The sequence below is a fragment of the Gossypium hirsutum genome, chromosome A11 (assembly GCF_007990345.1).
Source record: "Gossypium hirsutum isolate 1008001.06 chromosome A11, Gossypium_hirsutum_v2.1, whole genome shotgun sequence".
NCBI lineage: Eukaryota > Viridiplantae > Streptophyta > Magnoliopsida > Malvales > Malvaceae > Gossypium > Gossypium hirsutum.
The window spans coordinates 8,723,450-8,735,152 of NC_053434.1; the positions used below are offsets into that span (position 1 = coordinate 8,723,450).

At 33.6% G+C, this 11,703-nt stretch overlaps 1 protein-coding gene across 1 annotated transcript; it reads left to right on the plus strand.

Moving 5' to 3' along the window:
- Positions 1–5,862: 5,862 nt before the first annotated feature.
- On the plus strand, positions 5,863–11,144 carry LOC107922877 (aquaporin PIP1-3). Its single transcript, XM_041080942.1, has 5 exons — positions 5,863–5,994; positions 9,322–9,572; positions 10,116–10,411; positions 10,665–10,805; positions 10,905–11,144. The coding sequence occupies exons 1-5, from the start codon at positions 5,891–5,893 to the stop codon at positions 10,998–11,000; spliced, it is 888 nt and encodes a 295-aa protein (XP_040936876.1). The 5' UTR covers positions 5,863–5,890; the 3' UTR covers positions 11,001–11,144.
- Positions 11,145–11,703: the final 559 nt, after the last annotated feature.

An 11,703-nucleotide genomic window follows, 5' to 3' on the forward strand; every position in this document is an offset into this window, starting at 1 on the left:
TTAAACTAAATTCAATTCTCTAAATTCACTTAAATCCCTAAAATTTTGAAATTTCTCAATTTAGTCCCTATAACTCAAAACTTATACTTTATTTTACAATTCAATCCCTTTTTCATTTCTAACTTAAAATTCTATCAATTTAACCCCAAATACTTAAATTATCCAACATGAACATCATCTAAAAATTCAATATTTTTTTTTAAATTTCAACATAAATTAAGTAGTATTTAACTCTAGGATTCTAAAAACATAAAAATTACAAGAAAATAGACTAAATTGACTTATCAATTAACCTTTGAACCTTAAAGCCCTAATTTTCTCATTCTTTTCTTTCTCTTTTTTTCTTTTCTCCATTTTTCTCCTCTGTTTCGTTTTCTATTCTGTTTGTTCTTTCTTCTTCTTTTGTTTCTTTCATTTCATTTATTTTATATTTTAATATAATAATAATATAATCTAATATAGTAATATTAATATATTTACTTAAATAATAAGTAAGTTTATTATTATTTACACACATGGATTTATATTTTACCATACACTTGTTATATAAGGATTAATTACTTATTTAATCCTTCACTTTTTTCTTTAATTAATAATTAAACTTTCATACTTTATTCAATTTAATCATTATACCTAATTACCCCTAATTCAAGCTAATTCACCTAGCTAAAACCTAATTAACCACACAATTAACTTTGTAAATATTTTTAATAAATATTTACGAGTCCGTTTTACAAAAACGGAGACTCGAAAATACACTTTCCGATACCTGTGATTATTGGGTCATTACATACCCCTTAATGGGCTTACAGAATGCGAAGAATTAATTACTGGGCTCGTTTTGGTAGATCCCTTGAGAAATAAAAAATAATAATAAAATTATAGCCAATGATCTCTCATCTTAATGGTAAGATTAAGGACGTGAAAACTTTAATAAATTAGGTTTGAGCCCCTCTAAATATAAATAATGTATTGGTTCTCAATCCATATTAGTTCTGATTTATGTTGCACCATATTTGGCAATGGCGAAGCTAAAGGGGGCTGGTAGGGGGCCCCCTAAAATGGAAAAATTTTCATTTAGACTTATTTATAATTAATAAAATTTTAAATTAGTAATGGTAAAATTTGACTTTGACCCCTCAAAAAATGATAAAAATTTGATTTAATCTTTTAAAAATTATAAGGATATATTGTTTAAAAAAATTATAAAGGCATAGGCTATGAAAATTGTGAATTTGTATTTTTACTATCGTAAAAATATACAATTTAATTCTGATCTCCAAATTTTTTTTCTAGATATATTTGAGTATGGTTTAAATTAAACGTGTTCTAAATATATTTTTTATAATTGTAATGTGATTACACTTGTAATTTCAAATAACATATAGTTATATCAAACTATAATATAATTTATAATTAAGTTTGATAATTAATATATTTTATAATTAAGTAGATTTTTGTTTTAATTATAAATTATAAAATAAAAAGATCAAAGATAACAGAAATAAATAAAAATAATGGCTAATTAATAAGAGATAAAGTTCTCATATTATTTAAAATTCATTCCATAAATAAACTTTAGATGGTAAAATTTAAAAGTGAATATTTTTCAAAATTTAAGGGTAGATGGATTTTTTATAGGTTTTTTTGATACAATGAATCAACAAAAATAAAGATGGAGGTCCCAGAATGAGAGAAAACGGTATTTTCTTGTTTTTGAGAAAAATAAAATGGAAGCTGAATAAGGAACCCCCTCAGTTTAGGGTCTAGGGTTTCCTTTGATTATATCGGGTCATTTTTATTTTATTATAATTTTATAATAATTTGTCTCCCTATCTTGTCGAAGAACAGTTATAAAGTGACTCTTCAGAAACAAGCTTGAAACTTTATTGAACAAATTTTGTTGTTCGATAGTGTGGAATAGAAGTTAAGAATTGTAATGCAGAATACTATAAATTGTATTTCCCATAAGATTTTTTTTTTTTGTAAATTAGTGGACTTAGAGAAAATTATTTGATATTAGTTTCAATCTTAAACTAGCGAGTTGTTCGGAGGCTGAGATCTTAAATCAATAAGCTGTGTGAAGCTGTGATCTTAAATAAACTAACTCAAATAATTGAAGGTTGTGACTTTAAATCATCTAATCTCTATAATATGAGCCGAGAATGTAAGTCATCGAGCTATTTTGGAGGTTGTGATATTAAACAGACAAGCCTTAAGATTACAGTTAAGAGCTTGAGCTCGCGCTAATTGTTTTAGAGGCTGCAGTGTTGAATCTGCGAGCCTGAGATTACAGCTGGGAGCTTAAGCTCACGCTAATTTTTTTGGAGGCTGCGGTATTGAACCTGCGAGCCTTTATACGATAGTTGAGAGCTTTTAACTCTCGCTAACTGTTTGGAGGACAATTGAGAGTTTTTAACTCTCGTTAACTGTTTGGAGGACAATTTGGAGCTTTTAACTCACCGCACCATTTTTGATACAATGAATCAACAGAAGTAAAGATGGAGGTCTAAAAAGAGAGAGAAAACGATATTCTTTTATTTTTGAGAAAAATAAAATGGAAGCTAAAGAATGAGGGGCCTTCACTTTGGGGTCTAGGGTTTCCTTTTATTATATTAGGTTGCACCTTAGATTGATCTTTTTTATTTTATTATAATTATATAACAGTTTTAAATACTTTTCCCTAAAAAGTATGACATTATTTTATTTATTTTTTAATTAATATCATATTTTTATTTGAAATTCTAATATATTTGATAAATTATATCATATTTATATTTACACAACTTAAAAAAATGCCTCCAAACTCCTTTTTTTTTTTACTTTATTATTAAAACAAATAATATATATAGGATGGAAAAAGTGTAGAAAATGAAAGGAAAATTGTCCAGTAGAGTCACTTTGCCAGTAGTGGTGGGCGTGCTATTTGAATGATCCAATAATGCCGCAGCAATTTTGGCCACGCACCACTCACAACTGATGCTACCGTACCAAGCTCTCCTTGCTTGGCCTTTTTTGGTTCAAATTCTAACATACGAGAGGTTGTGGCATTTTCAGTAAGAGTAGGTCACTTGAGCTGGCACATTTCTTGTTATGGGGTGGATATTTTTGTTAAGGAGATAATTGATAACCCAAATAAAATAGAATAAAATCATATAAAATCAAACCAATGAATCAAAATAAGGTGGGCTCTCAATTTTCAATCACTAATCACCTATAATGTAATGTTACATTGGCATAATCACGTACATCTAATATACTTTTTAATTAAAAATAATAATGGCCTTTAAAATTGTGTCTTATTATGGTAGTACCATGTACCTGGACCATCACCATGCTAGTTAGGATGATGAACCACCGTACTTCCTGTCAGTTTTGCCACAAGCATGGTAACACACGTTTTTGTTTTGGATGTAACTTAACCAACCAAATTTGATGATACCATGCCAAAAAGCAATAGAATTAATAAAGGTTAATTCATGTAAGTTTAAAGGTTAATTATCAATATTTACATTATTTATTTTAAGTAAATGAAGATATTTTGCATAAAAATAAATATGTAATAATATCGTGCCTTGGTGGGCCTTATTTGCATTCTACTCCTCTGAGAGGGAGAGGAGCCTCGAGCCGCAAAAAAAGATATAAAAAATGGTGATTGGTGTAGGGCCACTCGCCCGTGCATTTTCATTAGATTGGGGCCGAGACAAGTTTTTGTGCTTTCGTCTCTACTTGTGTATTTTATAGAGTTTGATATTTAAGTTTGGTAAAATTTGTGACAGATTAAACAATATTTAAATAAGTAGTCGATTCGTACCATTATAATAAGAGGTGATATATAGCAATAATTTTGGCTTTAATAACTATAATATTAACTATTCCTTTTCCGTCTATATATTATCAAATTATCGTTTAAAATACTTGAAAATACTATGATATAAGATATTAAAAATTAATAATAATAATAATAAAACGGTTCACATTGTTACGGAGGTATAAAGATGTTGAAATGACAGTGGTTCACATGATAAGAGTCCAGAGAGTAACTAACCTTGATGATAGGATTATAATTTAGATAACTATTGTGATAAAAAAAAATAGGTATCAAGTTGAGAAAAAGAGTTTAATTTAAATACTAATTTATGGATTACATTTTTAATATATAAGAATTAATTTTATAGTAATATTATAATATAAATGGTAAATTGTTAAAATAGTTATTTTTGTTTATCTTAGGTTATATTTTAGTCACTTATGTTTGAAATGTTATGTTTTAGTAACTTACGTTGACATGTTGTAACATTTTAGTCACTGAGCGTTAATTGCTATTAACGGTGTAACAATACGTTGACATGGCACGTTAAATCATCATTTCAAATAAAAATTTTAGGTTAAATTATACAATTGGTCTCTATTTTTTTTTCTTTTGAATAATTTATTTTTTTACATTAAAAGAGATGGAGAAAGGAGGAAAATAGAGAGAGAAGCAGAAAAGAATGGAAAATAAAGAAAAAAAGGAAAAAGTTAAAAGAACATAAAAAGAAAAAAATTGCTCAAAACGAAAAAATATGGGGACTAATTGTATAATTTAACGTGACACCTCAACTTGTCATTACACCATTAACGGCAATAATGAATCAGTGGCTAAAACGTTACAACACATTAACATAAAAAACTAAAAAGTTACATTTCAAACATAAATTATTAAAATAATATATCCAGATGAGTATGATACAAAAACTGATGATCAATAAAAGACCATCAAAGCAAAGTCATCTCTGGAGCAGTCGAGTTTTTTGCCATTTCCATGGCACGTAAGAGACACTATCTTCTTTTCTTTTGTTCCAGTAAAATAGTCTAACCCACCACGAGATTGGATGAAACTTAATACGGACGAATCCTCTGTAAGAAACTAGGGGAAGACGGGTGTGGATGCTATTATCCGAGACCATGATGAAAATTGGGTAGTAGAATCGTTCGCCATATATCCCTTGCGCCACAAGTGCCGAAGTCGAGTTGTGGGCTACTAGAGATGGACTCCATTTGACGGTTGTAATTAGCTTTATTTCCAATGTTCAGAACTCTAATACCTACTTTAATTGATGATTTGTAGAATACTTCTAACTACTAATCAGAGTTCATCGATTAGGCATGGCCTCAGAGAAGGAAATAGGAGCAGTGATGCCTTAGGAAGTCATTTCGTACCTTTGACCACTTTGACGGATGCTTTTATCAAAGGTTTTGTTCTTGTTTGAATGGAAGCTCCTACTAGTACTATTCCGCCAAAAAAGAAACCGATGATGCGAAGGTAGCCACCTCATAATGGAAAGGGATTGGTTTGGTCACATTTTCCTACCACTTGTCATCGTTTTGTCATTCTCGTGAGAAAAGGCACTGCATTAATACACCCATAGTTTAAAGCTACCAGCTTGATCAGCCAAAGTAATTTATCAAGGTAACTTAAAGAATTCAAGTCAAAAATATTTTATTTTTTCGAGGCCCCGAATGTATCGCGCTCTCCCACAGCGGCCAAAATGGTTTCCTCATCAGCTTCCACATGCACATTCACATGCACATGAAATGCAATTCCTCGCTTATTCGGCCATTAAGGAGAGTTTCTTTCGAAATTTGCTATTCCTGGGAGAAATAGATAAGATCAGAGCCATTGAGCCAACATACTGATGTCATGACAGATCCTTAATTTTACGTTTTCATTTTGGCACTTTCCACTCTTCATTAATCCCATAAGAGAGTAACTTTTAATCAACATTGCTTCTTTGATAGCCTTTCTATATATTACCTTTACTCTCACCACCTTTTCAAAACCCTCTACCTTATCTAATTCCATCAAGCTTCAGATTCTTTCTCCATTAGACCTTGAGAGAAAAAGGAAATGGAAGGCAAAGAAGAGGATGTTAGGCTGGGAGCAAACAAGTTCTCAGAAAGGCAACCTATAGGGACAACAGCACAGACAGACAAGGACTACAATGAGCCACTGTAACACCCCGAACCCGAGACCGACACCGGAGTCGAACACGAGATGTTAACAGACTTTAAACCCTTTATAAAAATATTTCTCAGACACTGCCAATCTGCGTACTAGTCGCTTTAAAAATCATATCTTGAGTTTCACAACTCGAAAATCATTTTAGTGATTTTTCCCTGAAACTAGACTCATATGCCCATCTACATATTTTTTTCTAGAATTTTTGGTCGGGCCAATTAGTACAGTTTATTAGTCAAAGTCTCCCATGTTACAGGGATCGACTACACTGACCTTTGCGCATTACGACCTGGATATCTCCCTGCACAGAGCTTCAATACTGATGCCGTTTGTTTCTATAGAAACTAGACTCAGAGAGGAATCTATCCATATATGGTATGACTCCTAATTGTCTCTGGTTAATTTATAATGAATTTCCAAAGTCGGAACAGGGAATCCAGAAACCGTTCTGGCCCTGTCTCACGAGAACCTGAATATCTCTTAACATACTGTTCATATGATCTTTTCGTTGCTTCTATATGAAAATAGACTCATCGAGCTTCGAATACATAATTTATTCATCAATTAATTCCACTCCTAATATTTTTAGTGATTTTTCAATCTCACGTCACTGCTGCTGCCAGCATCTGTTACGAAAGCAACTATGCCCATTTCGTGATTTCTCCTTGATCTAACTAGTAATTCGTCATACATATCACAAATTATGATCATGACTAGCCATGCCAAAGGCTAATCATTGTCAAACATCCCCCTACTACACTATTGCCATATCATGAATTTTAACACCAAAATAATCAACCATGACATATGGCATAAAAAGGTCGAATTATCAAGATTTACGACCTATCGTTATGAAACCAAACCCAACCGAACATTTATGCCATTTTCGCATGGCTAAAAGTTTACATACCAAAGTTCAAACACAACATAATAGCCTATACATGCCGAAATGTTCTCCTAAGCCGACTAAGAAGAAAGTACCAAAACTTGCTAGCCGGTGTGATGACTTCGACGACGGCACGATCACGCAAAAAGAGACGAGTCCAAGAAACCTAGAATAGGTGACAAGCAAACACCGAATGAGTATATAACTCAGTAAGCCATAAGCATTCCACAACCATCCATTAATAAAATTATCACAACAGGAAACAATGAAATGAGGTTAAGTACTCCATCCATACCAAACTATACCATAGTTCCTTAAACCCTATGGTTCAATCTCATACCAAGTCCTACATTGGCCTTTCATACATCATTTTATTTTCGTTATAATCATACAATTAAACGAACTTTCACCTATTCCACAATGAACCTTATGTACGTGACTTCAACTATAATCGTCACATAGGTTCAAAACTTACCAAGCTCAACTCCAAATATAAACATAGCGCCTATTAGCCATGAACTCAAGGTACTTACCTTTTCCGCTGTCCAAAATTGACTCGGTAAAGTCGCACCCTTCTTGTAAATAATTTATAGAAAATATATATTGGGTTCGCACACATAGTGCTTAATAATCAACCGCGCACACTTAGTGCCATGCACTTTAAACTCACACACTTAGTGCCATGCATTTCAAGTTCGCACACTTACCTTTTTCGCTGTCCAAAATCGACTCTGTAAGGTCGCACCCTTAATGTAAATAATTTATAGAAAATATATATTGGGTTCACACACATAGTGCTTAATAATCAACCACGCACACTTAGTGCCATGTACTTTAAACTCGCACACTTAGTGCTGTACAATTTAAACCCGCACACTTAGTGCCAATCTCATGACCGTGAACACTTATTGCCCGCACACTTAGTGCCGAAAACCAGCCACTCAATAGGCTTCACTTCCTTTTTACATTCGACAAATTTCATCTCTACTTACATATACATTTGTATACATTTCATCTCATTAAACACAATGGTATAAGTATTACGATCCTTTAAATCAATACCAAAGATATGCTTAATGACTTACTTGTGTTGGGTAAGATGGTTCCAACTCGGCTACTCGATGATCTTTTCTTTGCCTTTGCTCGATTCTCCTCCTTTAACTCCTTGAGCTTAATCAATAAATCAACTAGTTTAACCGCCTTGCTAAATATTTACAATCCAATTACACATGCATATGTATGTTAGTATATTCGGCAATCACCCTTACTAATCACCCACTTGATCAATTATGGAGAATCAAAGTTAATATCACAATGTGTACCCTATATGGCCCATTATACATAATCAAATTTAACATCATCTATATATATTTACTCATATGGCCGAATATACCTAATCATACATACACCTAACCAAAAATAATTTCTAAAATCTTTATATCATTTATACACTAGTAAAGCATCCTCTCCCTTTCCATCAATTTAGCACATGCATTACTCATTAACCTACAAAAATTATATTCGGCCTTAGCACACAACTTGCTAGCCGATTCTTCCCCATCTAGCAACCAATGCACATATGTGCTCACTCAAAAATGCTAAAAAAAAAAAGAGATTCAAGAATCATCAATCCACCATCACATGCATCATTAACAAGCTTCATATTTAGCATGCAATGGCATTAACACAAACTCCACCTAGGCCGAATCTTAACTCATCTTCATGCCTCATCACCACAACATCAAACATCAAAATACCAACCAAGAATGTAACATGCATGGCCGAATATCATCTCCATCATTTAACAAAGTTTGAACCATGGCTAGGTAGATTTCAAACTTACAACTTAAAATATACATGAATCTCAAAGAATAATATCAAACATACCTCAATCTAGTTACATGCATGGCCAAACTTCCTCCTAATTCTCTTCCAAACCAAACATGAAGCAAGAACTCCTTCCTCCTCCCTTAGAATTTTCGGTCAAAAGAGGATGAAAAAGGATGAACAAGTTTTTCTTTTCCTTTCTTTAGCTCACGGCAATGGGTGGGGGGGAAACAACCACTCATTTTTTTGTTTTTCCTTTCTTTATTACCCATACTCTTTATTTTATTTTTTCCTACATACCTCACTAGGCCAACATGTTCCCAACATGTTTCCACCCATAGCATGGCCAACCACTAGCTCAAATTTTGGGTAATTTGACATGCAAACCCATCATTTTCACAACATGCATTAATAGACCATTTTAAATTAGCCTATCATATTTTCACCATGTCTCATATCGATCCCTATTTAATAATTTCTCATGCAATTGGCAAAATTGGAGAATGAAACTTCCACATACTCATGTACACACATAATAAGCATAGAATATGGAAATTAATTATTTTTATGACTCGGTTTTGTGGTCCCGAAACCACTTCCCGACTAGGGTCAATTTTGGGCTGTTACAGCCACCACCAGCTCCACTTTTCGAACATGGTGAGCTCTACTCATGGTCTTTTTGGAGAGCTGGGATTGCTGAGTTTGTGGCAACTTTCTTGTTCCTTTTCATCACCGTCTTGACCGTCATGGGTGTTAATAGGGCACCTTCTAAGTGTGCCAGTGTTGGTATCCAAGGCATTGCTTGGGCCTTCGGTGGCATGATCTTTGCCCTTGTTTACTGCACCGCTGGTATCTCAGGTTAGTTTTTACATCATCTATCTCTCATCTCTAGGCTTGGATGTATGAATATTTGACTAAAAATAATAAACATTGAACTTGTTTGACCCAAAAGGCAAACATGGAGAAACATAATGGGAATGCATGGACTGAATACTTGATTTTTGGACCAAAAAAAAAAGAGGTCAAAATATCGTTTGTTGGGTTTTACTATTTTGACATAGATTTGCACTATATTTATTTCAATTGAAATTTCCTTAAACCTTGTTGTGTGCTGAGAAAAATAATGAAAAGACTAGAAAATGTTTGGGTTATTGCTTCACTCTTGGTTTTTGCTCTGTTTCATCTCCTTTATATGTTCAGTTGGGTCATAAAATGGAGGTTAGGTTTCATTAGGTCCCCAAAAAATTGGAAAATATTAAGTTTCAGAAGTCTATTTCTCTCCCTTGTCTAGTGCCTAGGACAGTCATAGAACTGCTAATGACTTCTATAAAAAAGACTGTTGGAAATTTCAGGTAATTTTATCAACTTTTTTTTTGCTTTTCATGTTCATGCATTGAGTAGGTGGACACATAAACCCAGCTGTGACATTTGGTCTGTTATTGGCAAGGAAGCTTTCTCTGACCAGAGCCATCTTTTATATGGTAATGCAATGCCTGGGCGCAATATGTGGTGCTGGGGTGGTGAAAGGATTCCAGCCATCAAGATATGAGGTGTTGGGTGGTGGAGCCAATGTTGTGAACCATGGATACACCAAAGGGGACGGCCTTGGAGCTGAGATTGTTGGTACATTTGTTCTCGTTTACACTGTTTTCTCAGCAACCGACGCCAAGAGAAATGCCAGAGACTCTCATGTCCCTGTAAGTACTATTTCTCCTTCAAAACCATGTGTGTACTTCCTTTGCGTTTAAGTAATTAGGTAATGCATATGCATCGAAACTCTCACCATAAACCATGTGTACGTACTTCCTTTGACTCATTCATATCCGATATATCAGTGTTCCTTCAGCTTGGACAAGCCATTGAATTTGGAGAACTATTTGGTACCAAGAAGGCCGCTGGTTGTTGACATCTTTTGATCTACTTTTTCATGTTTTCTATATGACATTGCAGATATTGGCCCCATTGCCAATTGGGTTTGCAGTGTTCTTGGTTCATTTGGCAACCATCCCCATCACAGGAACAGGCATTAACCCTGCCAGGAGCCTTGGAGCAGCCATCATCTACAATAGGGACCATGCTTGGAATGACCATGTAGGTTTAAAAACTATTATAACTATATATATATATTGTTGTTGTTTCTTTGTTCATATGCTTGACATAATGGCTTGCATTTTTCACCCTTTTTGACAGTGGATCTTTTGGGTTGGACCATTCATTGGGGCTGCACTTGCTGCGCTTTATCACCAAATAGTCATTCGAGCCATCCCGTTCAAGAGTAGAGCATGAAATCTGGGTTTTGTTCTTTATCTACTACTTTGTGTGTAAAGTGATCTTATTTCCGTACAAAAAATTTCCGCTGCAAGAGCGTAATAGGTTACTTGCTAAGAACTTAAAAGAATATTATAATAAAATATTTGTATCTTCATTACATTTTATTATACTAATTTATGTTGCATGGTTTTGCACTCAAGTGATGCCCTTTTTCCTTGATAAACTTATATATGACACGATTTTTTAAAAAAATGGCATAAATTTTGAATCAAAATTATTTTAAATATTGCCAATATCATTAAGCCATCATGAACCCCCTGCAGCTCTGCCCGAAAAGCTGTACAAATCCTAATTTGTATTAATATCAGATGAAGCTCTTTCGGATACTGCTTCCTTCGCTCCATTGGTGTTCAACTTAATCCAATTAGAAGCAGGAGCAGCCCGGCCAACACTCTTGGTCCTTCTTCTGACTTGTCCGTCTTTCGGAAGGGTATTGTGGCCTACGTTCCTCGCTCAGCTCGTGCTTTTGGCAATAACGTTTAACTGTATCATAGGTGTCATTTCGAAACATCATTTTGGTCAATATCATTCATAAATGAGGAAAATGTTAATCAATGCTACTCATTTTGGTCAATATGATATTCATAAAAGACAATAATTAATTAATGCATTCTTTGTTTTTCTTACACTCTATGTAAATACATTTACCTTTATTCAC

What these genes read in the sequence shown, in the direction of transcription:
- LOC107922877 (XM_041080942.1), top strand. Translation starts at nt 5,891, where the DNA reads ATGGAAGGCAAAGAAGAGGATGTTAGGCTGGGAGCAAACAAGTTCTCA. An exon ending in CCAGAGACTCTCATGTCCCT is followed by an intron (nt 10,412 to 10,664) that starts GTAAGTACTATT and finishes ATGACATTGCAG; the next exon opens with ATATTGGCCCCATTGCCAAT. An exon ending in ACCATGCTTGGAATGACCAT is followed by an intron (nt 10,806 to 10,904) that starts GTAGGTTTAAAA and finishes CCTTTTTGACAG; the next exon opens with TGGATCTTTTGGGTTGGACC.